Here is a 15,359-nt window from a genome sequence, read left to right on the forward strand (position 1 = left end):
TATCATGATGCCTTTCGAGTTGCGTGCATGCATAATTGTCTTCTAAAGCTATTATTCAATACAATTCAACTGTAAAATTTTCAAAACATGTAAAAAATTAATTAATTCATGATATTTCAGTGCCATAATCAACATGAACTTATTAAAAAGAATACGAGCTCACATGACTCCGAAAACCACAGGTTGGATCAATACAATTCCCAGTAAACTAGTACCAGCAGTCTCTCGGATTGAGCCTGGCGATTTCACTATGTTGATACTCACAACCAATTCCCTGATTTAAAGAAAAACCAAACAAGAAGATCAAAAAAATTTAGCATAGGACCTTATTTCACTTCTATTCTGATGGACTGAATATCTTTTATAAGGAGTACTAAAAGTTTTGATTAAGAAGAAAGAAAGAAAATTAGATGGTTTTGGTTCAAAACTAACACTGAATATCCAGATCATTGACATGCAGTTCCAGAAACATAAAAATTTCAACAAAAAACACACAATGTAAGCTGAAGATGGGAAAGTACGAAAGTGGAAAAGCTTACTTTCGGATAGCCCAAAAGAGAAAATAAATACCTTCTTGCAAGTGAGGGAAGAGACTAAGAAATAAACGCAATCGGTGTTGCGTTCCAACAATTCTTCCTCCATTTTTTCTTTATAAATAAAAAGCTGAAAAACAGAGCACTGCTTGGGTTTACAATTTTACATGGAAGAAAATTGAAGAACAAAAACCAAACGAGAGGTGAATGCGCTGTTTGGTATTTCCTTATATTTGATCACCTGTTGGAAAATCTTTAAGCACAAGGATTAAACGAAGAAATTATTATATGCCATTTATACAAAATAATTACAGTTTTGTTGGTGACTTTCAACAATGATACTTAGTTCATCTTAGTAGTATTTGCCAACTCTGCATTTCTAACCCCATTTTTTTTCTCACAAGCATTTCATCGAACATCTATTCTTCACCTGAGATGATTTGTATCTAACATTACACCTTGAATCGTTGATGGTCCCGATAGTCCCTTGGTCAGGTCTTCTATCAATGAACCCTTATTAAAGTCAACACCTCCACATAATTCAAAGTTAGATTAGACTTTCCCATGCATCCCCGACTGAAAAGTTACGCTGGAAATGAGAAGAGAGAAGCGAAAAAGGAAATTCGAGATCGAAAAGAAATTTTGGGTTTAGAATGAAATTTAGGACTGTGTTGCAAGTTTTAAAAGTTGGGAGACCAAAATGCAAGTGTCTAAAAAATTCGGTGACCATATTTCAAACGTACTAACGACAGTGTAACGTCATCAAACGATCGAGGACCACATTGTAAATAGACTAAATATTAGAGATCATATTGTAAATATACTAAATATTGGGAGACTGTATTGCAAGTTTTAAAAATTTGATGACCTAAATGAAAGCTTTAGAAAAATTTGGTGACCATTACTATACTTTACCCTAATACTTTTATAAAATTAATTGGATGAGGGGCGGCACCAAGTTGGCACGATTGAAGGGTTAATTGCATTAGATCATTGGGTTCCCGTCAATCATATTCCCATCCTACTCTCAATCCATTTTCTCAAATTCCCACCATACAGACACATTCATCCCGTTTAGACTACAACGGGTAACCTCATTTCCAGTTGCGTTTCTTCAAAGCGGAAACAGGCCATGGCCGCCGCCGCCGCTAATCCCCGCCCGCTCTACTCGGATTCCAACCCTACCCAGCCCCACCGCTTTGTCTTCTCAGCCGATTTCCCCCCCAAAATCTCACTCACTCCTGATCAGTTCAACTTCTGTTCTGAGGCTCTCAAATTATTCTCCGAAAAGCTCCAAACGCCCCTCGAAATCATCCGCGAGTTCTCTCTCTTGCAGGTGCTATTTACCTTTTTTTTCATTTTAAAATTGTTTTCCCGAAATTGGTAATTAACTCTTGTTTTACTATTTGTAGGCAAATAGGGTTACATCTTCGGAGAAGATGAGGAGATGCACAGTTGGTCTTAACGGTGTCAATATGGAAAAGAATAGATACACCGATGTCGTACCATGTACTTAAAAAGTTTTATTTTCCTTCCAAAGTAAATTGTCTTAGTCGTTTGAGTGATTAGTTCGTAGAATATGATTAAGAGTTTTTCTTTCTCTCGTTTTGGTTAAATTGATTTTTTCTGAATACTTGCTTTTATTGGTTTCAGTTGACGCTAATAGGGTAGTTCTTAATTCATGTAAAGATTACAGACCAGCTTCAATGGGTTATATCAATGCTAGCTTTATCACGGTAGATTTCTATGTTCTTTGTGTTTTAGTTGGAGGAGTTTATATTGGGAGTTTGAAACTATGTTTCCTCGAATTGACCTATTTGGATCCTGATATTCTTGAATGTAGACTTCTTCTTCGGGAAACATCTCTCAGTTTATAGCCACACAAGGTCCCTTGCCTCACACTTATGAGGATTTCTGGGAGATGGTTATCCAATGTCATTGCCCTGTCATTGTGATGCTTACTCGTTTGGTTGACAATTATAAGGTACTTAGTTATCCAATGTCATTGCCCTTGAAAGTGGTTGAGTTTGACCATACACTGTTCATATTGTTTCCATCTAGGCATGTTTCGTTAAACCAGAAATCTTCACCATTCAAAGTTTGGTTGGTCCATCTAAGTGGTTGGTCTTAGATGTGTGTTCATGATAAAATTAAGTACAAATTCTTTCCCCTAAAATATGATCATGATGCCCTTGCTTGTGTTTTTGATGACCTTTGAGAACATGTATGCTTGTACCCTTCTCTTTCTTTCAAAAAGAAAACTGTTTTTGATTAATATATATCAAATGTTATTGATTAATATATATATGTGTGTGTGTGGGTGTGTGGAGTGATCCTACTGGTTTCTTTGTGGATTATAATATCTGGTAGTAGTGTAATTTCGATAGTGAGGCAACAATCAGAAGGCAACTTCGTTTGTTTGATCTTTATGCTTGCTTTTTTTTCCTAATCGTCGCACATTCCTTTCAACAAACCATGTGAATTTGCCTCGTGAAGTTATCATCTGAACTAGTTGTTTTTGATGTTGGTATTTTTATGGATGATAAAATTTTGCATAATATCATTTACCTTTTTCACTTTTTGATCTGAGCATGCACAATTTCGTGTTTTTGGTATTCATTTGGATTTTTGGTTTTATTCTTATTTAGAATTTATGTGCAGATGTTAAAATGTGGAGATTATTTTCAAGCAGAAGATGGTCCCAAACAATTTGGCAATATCTGTATTGATACTAAATGGATACAAGCGACAAAAACGTCATTATTGCTACGCAACTTGGAAGTAAATTATAAAGAGGTATGATTTTTGTTTTTCTTTAAAATGGAACTTGCTAAAAAGATGCTAATTTTGCTTTTCTTCTTCGTCTAATTTTGTACCACATTGGTGTGGTTTAGGAAGAAAATAGAAGCAATCAAAAGAAATAAGCCTGAAAAATCGATAGATGGAAGTTTATACCCTAGAAAACATAGGGTTATATAAACCTATAGATTTTGAAGTCTGTTAATTCAAATAAAATAACAAGGTTTTCTATAAAGATTTTTCCTTTAAAAAAAAACAAGGTTTTCTATAAAGCTATTTTACAACTTTTACTATGGTTACAAGAAAATTTTTAATCCAAGCCTTAGATTTAAATCTTAAATAACTAATAATCCTAGCCATCCATTTATATATCTAATATTTAATAAATAAGAAAAATAATAAAATATCATATTAATTAATGAAAAGCTCAAGCTCTTCAAATGGAGTCTGAAACTCTTAGGACTAATTAGAGATAGGCCAAGATTTCTTTATATACGGTTTTGACAAAAAAAATTGAATTACCTTTATTTTATTCATTGTGCCTTCAAATAAAAATTACAATACTTAAAGAAAGCATATCAAATTAAATAAAATCCTATGAAACACAACTATTTTAAGAGTCCTAAAAGTTTTTTTATTCTAAGTTCTATCAAACAAGCTCTCCTCAGAGCCCTATCTAACAACTATTAACTGACTGCAATAATACTCCCCTCCTGGAAAAACCATGTCTTCAAGCCTAGAGTCAGGATAAACTTGGCGAAAGGTGGTTTCCTCCAAAGTGGTTGACATATTTATGATGCTTACACATCCATCAATCATCATTGTTGTTGAAACAAAGGCCATTTTAGCAGATAATGATAACTATACTGACAACTACATTTCAGCTTGAGCAAATTAGGTTACAGATTGCTTAGGCTAATTCTTAAGGATTGAATCACTAAAAATTAGGGACTTTATTATGTGATTATTATTGATAGATTTTTGTTTGTTTTTAACTACATGTTTTTAGGGTTCAAATGTGATAAAACTCTTTGGAAACTGGGTTGGACAGATTGGGCTAAAAATTAACAAAATAAATTAGGCTAAATATATGAAAACTAAAATATTAAACCAAAACAATATATAGACCCAACTTAGGAGGTTTTTTGTGGGGTTTAATCAGTTTTGGTTTTTATTTTATGGCGCTCAATGATGGTTTAATTGAAGAACGGTTTAATAGCACCGTTCAAACTGTTTAACCAACCAGTTCCCAGTTAAATTGATCCAATTTGGTTTTTACAACATTGGTGGATTTATGATTTTTTAATTGGATTAAATAATGAGTTCAATTGTGTCCCTAAATTTGCTTGTAATTTCATATCTGTTAGTAAGCTTTGTGGTGAATTAAATTGTGTTACTGAATTCCATTCAAACCTTTGTGAATTCAAGGCATTGGATTCGGGGAAGGTGATTGGCAGTGTTGAACTCTGTGATGGTCTTTGTATCCTCCAAGGAGGCTCCTCTCCAACAAGAGAAGTTCACATAAATTGTGCTTCAGTCTGTTTCTGCTTCCTTGGTTTTAATTTTATTCCAAATCCAATAATATTGTGGCATTTTTGCCTCAGTCATCCCAATTTCAATGCCTTGCTAAGTTGTTTCCTGATTTATTTGTCCATAAAAATCCCATATCTTTTTCTTGTGAAATATGCTAATTTGCAAGCCCTCAAATCCTTTTTCAATCATTCATTGTGGCATTTGGGACCGTCCAAGAGTAAAAATTATTGCTGGGGCTAGATGATTCTTCTCATTCATAGATGATCATTCTAGGACAATATGGACTTCCATTATGAAAGAAATAATTGAAATTGATGGTTTCTTCAAATCTTTTCGTACTATGGTTGAAACCCAATTTAAGTCATTCAAGTCTTTAAAACAAACAATAAGAGTGTATTTTATGCATCCTTAGGCTCTTACTTCAAGGGAAAAGGGATAATTCATGTCAACTCTTGTGTTAACACACCTTAGTAAAATGGAATAGCCAAAAAAAAGTAGACATTTGTTGGAAGTTGCTAGGTTTATAATGTTTTCTACGAGTGTTTTCAAACAGTTCTGAGGGAAGCTATTCTTATTGTAACCTACCTCATTATTATAATGCCTAGCAAAGTCTTAGAATTCAAAGATCTCGTGATGTTCTACAAAATTTTCTCATTCCAGGTCTGTTGTTTTTTTATCTTTCATTCTACCTTTGTTCACATCCATTACCAATATAGAATCAAACTTGATCCTAAATGTATCAAATGTGTATTTCTAGGCTATTCGTCTAATAAAAAGGGTACAAATGTTACTTTTCTCTCACTCGAAAAAATGTAAACTTCTATGGATGTCACATTCTATGAAAATCAACCTTATTTTACCTAAGTTGACATTCAGAGGGAGAATTCAAAGGAATTTCAACTTTGGGACAACCTTTAACATATTCCTTCTTCCACTAAACTAGAAACCAATCAAAGAGTCATGCTTTCTTCTAAACCAACAAACTTGCCTTCTCAAAGACTCACCAACCAAAACACTATCCAAGTTAGACTCTCCAACCAAAATTGAACCTGAAAATCATCAAGAATTTCATTTCTATATTAGGAGGGGTCAACGGGTACTCATTGAACTACCACAAAAAAACAATGGGTTGTGAATGGATATTCAAGGTTAATGGTGGTGTTGAAAGATTCAAAATAAGGTTGGTGGAAAAAGTGTTCACTCAGTCATATGGAATTAATTACCAGGAGACCTTCGCACCTATTGCGAAACTAAACACAGTTCGGGTATTGCTATCACTGGTGGTGAATGAAGATTGACCTCTTCATCAATTAAACATAAAAAATTGCATTCCTAAATGGGATCTTGAAGATGCGTACATGGGATACCACCAAGTTTAGAAAATACCTCAAATGGTTACAACGTATGTTAAAGAAGTCAATGTATGACCTGAAACAGTCTTCTCATGCATCGTTTGACAGGTTTACCAAAGTTTTAATTAATTATGACTTTAGTCAGTGTTAATCAGATCACACATTTTCTTGAAGGTTTCACCAAAAGGTAAAAAAACCTTGTTGTATATGTTGATATTATCATAATAGAAGATGATCTTGAAGAAATTAGATAGCCTGAAAAGTCAACTTACTGTTGATTTTGAAATCAAAGATCTTGGTACTCTCAAATTTTTTTCAAGAGATGGAGGTTGCTCGATTCAAAGCTGTGATTTTGTTCTCATTAAGGAAAAATATTCTGGACTTGCTGACAAAGATCAATATGCTCGAGTATAAACCAGAAAAAACACCCATGGACCCCAACTTAAAGCTAAGGAGAGATGGAGTCCCTGTTAATTAAGAATAATACCAAAGGTCAATGGGATAGTTAATATTAAAGGTCAATGGGATAGTTAATATTAAAGGTCATGTTTTGAAAATCTCATCCACGTTCCCTGGCGTCACTGTTTTCACAACCCATCGGTTGACCACCGCTTCGCAGCCGCGCCAGTCACCGTTAATAAGCTCCGACCGTTGCTCACCGGAATCGGAAAAGGAAGATAAAGTCACCATTCGAATTCTCTCTTCACCCTGGACATGGATTTGACGCTGTTTTTTTCAAACTCGAAATAGATCGGCGTAGATCTACAAGAACTTCGCATCTCCCATTGTCTGAAGAATCTCTCCTCGACTAATCAACAACGTTATAACGACCGACTACGATTCCTCAGTCCACTGCCCGACATAAAAAACAAAAGAAATTGCCGGAGAATCATGTTGTTCGAGGAATCCATCGCGGAGTGGCAGCTTACTAGCGAACTAAAGTTTTAAGTTTGCTGCATTTTTCAAGTTCTACAGGTTCAGTTGCTATTGGTTGTTCTATTGGTTCCTTTCCATCAGTCTATTTAAGCCTCCCGTTAGGGGCAAAAAGAAATTATGAGAAATTGTAAGAACCGGTCATCGAAAACTTTAATAAGAAATTGGCTGGATGGAAAGCTTCCTCTTTGTCAATGGCTGGTAGATTGGTGCTTATTAAATCAGTATTGTCATCTTTACCCATCTTCTACCTTTCTATTTTCAAGATGCCTTCTAGTATATGTCATACTTTGATGGCGGTTTTTTATGGGGTAGAGGGGATGAGAAGAAGAAAATGCATTGGGTGAGTTGAAATAAGATTTGTAAACCGATGAGTGGTGGAGGTCTGGGTGTTGCTGATTTGAAACTTACTAATCGAGCTTTGTTGGGAAAGTGGGTTTGGAAGTTTGCTAATGAAAAAAATTCGATGTGGAAGAAATTCTTATGCAACAAACATAATGTTAGTTGACATTCCATGGATATCAACAAGGTCCTCTCCCATAAGGACTCTTGGATTTGGAGAGGAATTGTGAATAACTTAATCAAAGATGATTTCATTGGAGGTTGCCTTAGATCCCACACAAAGTTACAAGTAGGGAATGGTAATTCAATTTCCTTTTGGAATAATGCTTGGTTAGGGGATTTTCCTTTGAAAGTTCTTTTTCCTAGGATTTTTGCCCTTTCACCAAGTCAATGGGGCAATGTTGCTGATTTTGGAAGCTTTGATTCGAATGGATAGGAGTGGAATATTAAGACGAGGAGGAATCTTTGTGATTGGGAAGTGGTTCAGTTGGTAGAGTTATTAGATAGACTTAAAGACATTAAATTAATTGACTTTTTGGAGGATTGTTTGCTATGGGATGACGTGGGTGAGGGGTTGTACTCAGTAAAAGCTTGTAGGAAGTCTTTCTCCTCTTTTAATGAGGATTCATTTTTGTGGAACAAATGTGTTTGGTAGTTCCTCCTAGAGTTGAGGCATTCCTTTGGCAAGTGACCCACAAAAAAGTAGCGGTGAGAGTTAAATTGAAGAAAAGGGGGTTCTTATAGGGGAGGATTTTCTCTGCCCTTTATGTAATAAATGTGAAGAATCTGTTCAGCATCTTTTTATTTCTTGCCAGGTTTCGTGGGAATTGTGGAACAAAATTATTGGTTTCTGGAGGATTCTATTAGCTATACCTTTTGATCCTCCCTCCCTTCTCAGCTCATGGTCTGATTTGAGGCCCTATTCTGCTATGTGGAATTTTATTCCGGGGGTAGTTTTATGGTCAATATGGAAGATTAGAAATGAAATCATCTTTGAAAAAAGGAAAGCTGGACAGATTCACATTGTTTTTCATCGTTCGGTTCAAGTTAGTGAAATGGCTCCTAGCTAAGTATCCTCTCCTCTCTATTCAGGTGGATTCCTTAATTGGTGATCCTTCACTGGCAGATTATACTTATGTTTTTAAGGATTTGAATAAGCTTGCGGTTTGTTGGAGTCCTCCAATTGGTTTTTTTAAGATGAATATGGATGGAGCTGTTAGTAATGCTGCGATGATTGCTGGAATTGGGGGTATTCTCAGAGATTGGAATCAGACTAAGCTTATTTCTTTTTCAGAAAATGTTGGCCCTACTCCTATCATTCTAGCATAGTTGAAAGCCATAAAAAAAGGCATAGATATTTTTGTCTCCTCAGAATGGGTATCGAAGGGAAGGCTCATTGTTGAAAGTGATTGTAAGTTAGTAGTGGATTGGATGAAAGAAAAAAGCTTCAGTGCCTACTTTTCTTGTAAATTTTGTTAAGGATATGGTGTTTACTGTTTCTGTGTATGAGATTATTGTGAGGTGGGTTCCTAGAAGTTGTAACTGCGAGGCTGATAAGCTAGCAAAGGAGGGGATTGGGTGATGGTTAACTTTGTTTTAGTAGGTTTAGTTGTTTAACAATAAGGGTTTAATAGGAGTGTGTTTAAGTTTTATGTAACTCGTAGGAGTGTTTTTAAGTCTTATGTACTTCGGTTATCATCAATATATTGAGATACTCTTTTCCTCCTTCCGCTAGTCGGTTCTTGCCTTAGGGTAAAGGACTACTAAGAGGGAGGTTTTTAATTAGGCCTATTTCTATAAAAAAAAATAATTTTCCCGGTGACTTTTGGGGATCATTCTCTCGACACCGCCTGTACCAAGAGGTACATCGTGCGACGATCGACCGATTTGGACAGACTGGTCACCAAACGCCCAACGCGTAAAGTTCACGCGCCTCCACAAGGTACCGACACTTCATCACACGCCGGCGTATGAGGGTACGTGGGCCGACCATTTCCAACGCTGATTTCTTTGCCGCTGTCTCTGGGTGATTCCGACCACACACTGATGGAATCTTTATTCCAGAAAGTTTCTTCTCTGCTTGTTTGGCATTACTAAAAGGTGGAGTCTGAACCTGTTTTTTAGTTTCAGCCTTGAAGTTGATTTCTGAAATATAGACGATCATTTCAATGGGGTTTGGTCTGGAACCAAAAATAATTACGGGAGGAATGGCAGCAGTGTCTGGAGGAAGAATAATAGTTCATGGGGGAAGGAAAAATACATATCAACAAAAAAGGGGATTAGGGTTGGGTGTTATACGCTCTTTGTTGAAAATATTCCTGAGAATCTTCATTGCAAAAAGTTTGGCTCTCTTTTTTGCATCCATGAAAAGGTGATTGATGCTTTCATCCCTTCTAAAAAATCTGTAAGGGGGATTCGTTTTGGATTTATCAGATTTGCTACATTTGAAGAAGCCAAGAAAACAATTGCTAGGATGGATGGCACTTTCATTTTTGGATGTAAAATTGGTGTTTCGATGGCAAAATATAATCCCAGGCAATCCTTCTGGAGAAGAACTATAACATCCTTTCAGCGGAAGGATAAGGATGTAGTTGACAAGAGGAGTTATCTATCCTCGATAGAAGGGGTGATTGATGAAGATAAATTATGAGTACTGGAAAATTGCCTTGTGTGTTGGTGTAGAAACTGTCTCCATCTCGAACCTTGCAAGACAGATGCATGAAAAAGGCCTTAAGGGTTTTTTGTTGATGAGAGCCACTGGAAATGTTGTCCTATTGTGTTTTGAATCCTCGATGTTACTGAACAGAATGAAGGTAGAGCATTCGGTGTCTCTGGCAGTTGGTTCGACATATTTGAATCATGGTAAAAAAACTTGGTAGTGGAGAGTCGGCATATTTGGTTGGTTTGTGAAGTGATTCCTTTTCATGCTTGGAGCTGGGATACCTTTACAAACATTGCATCAAAGTGGGGAAAATTATTGCAATTGATGAAAAATCCCAATATCTATCGTCCTTTGATCGGGTAAAAATCCAAATTTTTACAAATACATCTCTAGAATTGACGAGGTAGTAGGATTGAAGGTTGAAGGCCAATCGTTTAACGTCCTGGTTTGCGAGATCGATCCGAGTTTCAAGCCTATTCCTTGGGTTCCCGAGGAAAATGAAGAAGACACGGTTGCCTCTGACAACGACAAATCCAATGTCGAGTATGGTTGCATTGGCCCTTTCTAATACACAAATTGAAGCTCATCCCCCTGGTCGATGTTCCCCTATGGCTACACCGGGTTCCTTTCCACTTGGATTGATGGAAAACTTGTCAAATCAGCTTGGGAAAGAAGTTGTACCTGGCGGTGGAACAACTGGTGGTGAGATTGGTTTAGCTTCAAGGCCATGTTTAGTTTTGGAGTCTTCCTTACCTTGTGCCCTCGATCGATCATATCAAAACGTTGTGGAGTCTCATGCCCTGGAAGACGGTCTCAATATGGGTCTATTGGTTTCTAATGGGGCAATAGGTGATTCAAACTGGTTGCAGGGAGAGGGTCTTCGAAAGGGATCAAAGTGTGGAAAGAAAAAAAAACCTCGTGAATCTAAAAGTAGCAATCAAAAGGCTGAGGTGGCTTAACTGTCTCAGACGAATCTTGGGTTTTAGTCTGTTAGCGGTTTTTGAAGGAGTTTTAATTGATTGGATTGGGTTGCTTCTCTAATTATATTGATGGTTCGCCGTTCGGAGCCGGTTGTGTTTTTTTCATATTAATGGATTTAGGAGCAACTTTCGAATATTTTGGTTTTTAGTGATGTGAGGCTCGGGATAGGCGTGAGTTGGTATCGGACAGGGTTGTCCTTGTTTTAATTGGCTTTTTGAAGGGAGGTTTCTTAGAGGTTTTCCGATTTTTTGATTTGGTGTATGTATCTTATTGGGGTGTTATTTCTTACAAGGTGTACTAGTTTTATTATTTAATAAATCATGAGGTACTCTTTTCCTCCTTCCAATTTTCGTTGACATACGTTTTAGTATGCTGATTATTATGAAGGGGGTTTTAACGAGGCCTCCAATTCTTATAAAAAAAAAAATCCCATACAAGACCGAATATTGTTTTTGTAGTAGGTATTGTCAGTCAACATATGGATGACCCTAGAGTAGAGCATCTAGAAGCAATCAATTGAATCCTGAGGTACCTCAAAATATCACCCGGTCATGGTTTAATTTTTTAAAGAAGTGAAATTGAGAAGTTGAAATATATATTGATGCAAGTTGGGTTGGAGAGTTAATTGAAAGGAGGCCTACAAGCGGCTATTGCCTCCTTTTTTTGGGGTATTCTTGTTGCATGAAGGAGTAAGAAGCAATAAATAGTTTCAAGTAGTGTGAAGGTGAGTTTTGAGCACTTGCACTAGGAACTTGTGAAGGAATGTAGATTCAGAGATTATTAAAAGAGTTAACGGTGGACTTCAATGATCAATTCATGGTACAAAGTGACAACCAATCTGTCATAAGCACTGCTAAGAGTCTCGTTCATCATGACTGAACATGTGGAGATTGATAGACACTTTATTTCAGAGGAAGTCAAAAATGGTGTTGCCAAATTGATGTACTCTCCAGCTTGGGGGCAGGGAGACTGTAGAATGAATTCGAATTTAATATGCATTTAATTTTGTGTTAAAGGTGTCTTTTATGATTAGGTTTATCTAGTTAGGAGATAAGATAGATATTACTTAGAGAAGACTTTTAGACAAAGATGTAACCTAGTAGGACTCCTATGCAAATACTAATCTAAACAGGACTCACTGTTGTAGACACAACCTATAACATGACTGTTTACTCGCATTATTAGAAAGAAAAAGAAAATTACTTTCTTCCAGTAAGTAAACTATATCCTCTTTTTTCAGTAAATTCACTTGTGATGTATGGGAAAATCACTCTCGCTTTATTGGAATGAAAAAGAAAAATACTTGTTCTTCCAGTAAAATATCTCATATTTTTCAGTAAAATCACTCTGAAGCTCTTCAGAGGGAGCCTAAAACCTTTAGGATTTGGTAGATAGAGACCAAGATCTTGTTTTAGGGTTTTGATAAAAATTCAACTTGACTTTGTTTTATCCATCGTCCCCTTAAATAGAGATTACAAAAATTAAATGAAGTATGTCAAACTAGATAAAGTCCTACCAACCCCAACTTCTAAGCATCCACAAATCCTACATATAGACCCTGAGGATAACTGGCTATCCTACCATCCAAATGATTAAAGCTCTTGTTTCTCACAAAATAATGAATGACCTAAATTACTTGGAGTTTAAGTCAATATCAATAACTCTTTTCTTTTTCTTGAGTAACCTTGCAACAGATTCCGAAATAACTTGTAAGTGGGATATGTTAATAATTTCTTGTTTATGCTTGGGTAAGAAGTTAGAACTGTAAATTTTCAGTAGTTTGTTGTTTATTTGACCATCCTTTGCACATTGCGGGAACTGTAAATCTACGGTATGTTGGGCATCCTTTTTTAAAATAGTTCATGGGGGAAGATTTTACAATCTTCTCTCCCCCACGGGAAAAATGGAAAAAAGTCAACCATTGTATTGCTCTTTAAGGAAATCGTTTTTTTTTAATAAAGGAACTGAAAAGTAATTACTTCTTTGTAGTCTTCTAAAGAACTATTTTCCTGATTCCTTTGGGTATGATTTTGCAGTCAAAAGATCCACCACTATCTGTTTTGCACATTCAGTATCCTGATTGGCCTGACCATGGAGTTCCCACTGACGCACTTGCTGTCCGTGAAATCTTGAAAAGACTATTACAAGTACCAGTAAATATTGGTCCAATATTGGTGCATTGCAGGTACAACTCATTTATTTTTTAAAATATGGTTTAAGGGCTAAGTCTGTTATTTATCGGCCTGAGGCAATTTCTCCCTGGCTCAGTGCAGGTATCGGGAGAACTGGAACATACTGTGCAATTCATAACACTGTCCAGAGAATCCTCATTGGGGACATGTCTGCGCTAGACCTTGCTAATACCTTATCTATATTCAGGTCCCAGCGCATTGGAATGGTTCAAACCATGGTATTACTTCCATGTCTAGAAATTCAGATTTTATTTTGAGAGCATCTGATTGCCGTACACTATTTCAAGTTGCTAAGCTATTAGGATACTCCAAGTTCCTTAAAGTATCAATAGGCATATGGAAATCATGGTCAGCACTAATACTAAGGATGCAATAATTTCATTAGGGATTTTGCTGCAATCAGACCAAAAGTGAGAAATAAGCAACAAATTACCCTGTTTTTATTCATTGCAGTACAATGTCTGGCTTATTGGTTAGAAACATTTTAAGCAATTATTAAAGATATATTTGCATTTACAGTATAATTGCATCAAAAGTTTCTTCTGAGAGCTGTAATAAGTTCTGCACTGTTTACTGTTATGTTGTAGAATTTCATGAAGGAATTCATCTTTGGAAAATAATCATACTTGGAGCTTAAATATTTCCCCCACCTCTCTTAGGTGGATTCCAGCAAGGGCTGGCATTTAATCCTGAGTTACTTGATACCAAAAAAAAAAAAAAGATAGAGGAGATAAAACATCAAGATTATTTCATTACTCAATTTTTTGTTGCCCATTATGTTAGCTCACATTGTAAAGGATGGGACTAGGATAGCTCTTTGGTCCCATCTTAAATAGACTTTAGTATTACAATAGGAATAAATCTAACACTTCTCCTTTAGAAGTGTTTGTTAGAAGCAACTCAGAAATAGTTTCAGATTTTGTTATGATGTGAGTGTTTGAACAAGCTCATTTACTTTTTATTTTTTATCTTTCACATTCTTGATTTCAACCTTCTAAAGTTTTGACCGACTCTACATACCATTTAATAGGATCAATATTTTTTCTGCTACAAAGCTATTGTTGATGAATTGATGGACCTCATCTCAGACTTCAGCGGTGAACACAATTCAAAATGGTACATTCATAAAGTCCGTTAAATATCTGAGTTTTTGCTGATTTTATCACATTACTCGCTATTCTAGGTTAAAAATTTACCCCCTTTTTTGAAACTTGATGTATTAAGTTATAAAATATATTTGCTAATTTATATTTTTCTGGGGTTATATTGGCAGCTAGATGTCCCAACGAAAGCTGATTCCGGGTAAGACTTCTAGAAATTAGATATTTGCTTATTTCTCAATGGTTGGAGAACCGCATATTCAATGATGTTTCTTGCATATCTTTGCTCCTAAAGTATCAAGGGGTTGACACGGCAATACTGGAAATAAATAGCATTGCTAATCAGTTGACTTTATTTTCACTGTTGCTGAAGTTGGTATAAAAATTAGGAATATGAACAAAATTAAACTGTTTACCCATTCCTCACCCAGATTGTACTTGGTTCTGAACCACCGAAAAGAACAAGATGTACTTCAGAACTGGTCTTTTTCACGAGCACTGAATTATGTTAAATGTGATTTGTGGTCTACGTTTCAGCAGCTGCCCACAATGTTAGAGAAACTACAGGTAGTATTTTTTCTTTGAACTCAAAACTGAAATAGTTGAATTCTAGGTTTGGTTTCAATCAGGGAATCCATTTGGTTAGACTGTTTAGTCTTAGCTTGATCACAGATTTATCCATGAACACGTGGAATCTGTTTTCATTAAGGCACTTAGATGCAAGGATGGATAAGGGGGTGCTGGGGCGGTCGCCCTAAAAGTTTTCAAATTCTCATATAATTTTGGTATATCTTTTGTATTTTCTATTGATAATATGTTTTCGTCTCCTAAAATAAATTTTATAAGTTCATCCCTCTAGGAGAAAAACTTGCGTCCATCTTCACGAATATGAATGTGAGGTCAATCTTTAGGCATTTATGAACAAAACGGCT

The 15,359-nt window shown here is 36.0% G+C and overlaps 1 protein-coding gene across 1 annotated transcript; it reads left to right on the plus strand.

The window, feature by feature from the left end:
• The first annotated feature begins 1,521 nt into the window (after positions 1-1,521).
• LOC120182216 (protein-tyrosine-phosphatase PTP1-like) lies at positions 1,522-15,013 on the plus strand. The gene is made up of 9 exons (XM_039187222.1): positions 1,522-1,869; positions 1,946-2,042; positions 2,187-2,269; positions 2,377-2,517; positions 3,195-3,329; positions 13,172-13,320; positions 13,404-13,545; positions 14,358-14,443; positions 14,601-15,013. The coding sequence occupies exons 1-9, from the start codon at positions 1,666-1,668 to the stop codon at positions 14,602-14,604; spliced, it is 1,041 nt and encodes a 346-aa protein (XP_039043153.1). The 5' UTR covers positions 1,522-1,665; the 3' UTR covers positions 14,605-15,013.
• The last annotated feature ends 346 nt before the right edge of the window (positions 15,014-15,359 follow it).

Source organism: Hibiscus syriacus, unplaced genomic scaffold (assembly GCF_006381635.1).
Source record: "Hibiscus syriacus cultivar Baekdansim isolate YM2019G1 unplaced genomic scaffold, ASM638163v2 tig00003721_pilon, whole genome shotgun sequence".
Lineage (NCBI taxonomy): Eukaryota > Viridiplantae > Streptophyta > Magnoliopsida > Malvales > Malvaceae > Hibiscus > Hibiscus syriacus.

Bases quoted from the DNA above. Each gene is read 5' to 3' on its own strand.
- LOC120182216 (XM_039187222.1), top strand. From the start codon at position 1,666: ATGGCCGCCGCCGCCGCTAATCCCCGCCCGCTCTACTCGGATTCCAAC. The intron at 13,321-13,403 runs GTACAACTCATT...TCCCTGGCTCAG, and splicing joins CCAATATTGGTGCATTGCAG to TGCAGGTATCGGGAGAACTG. The intron at 13,546-14,357 runs GTATTACTTCCA...ACCATTTAATAG, and splicing joins TTGGAATGGTTCAAACCATG to GATCAATATTTTTTCTGCTA.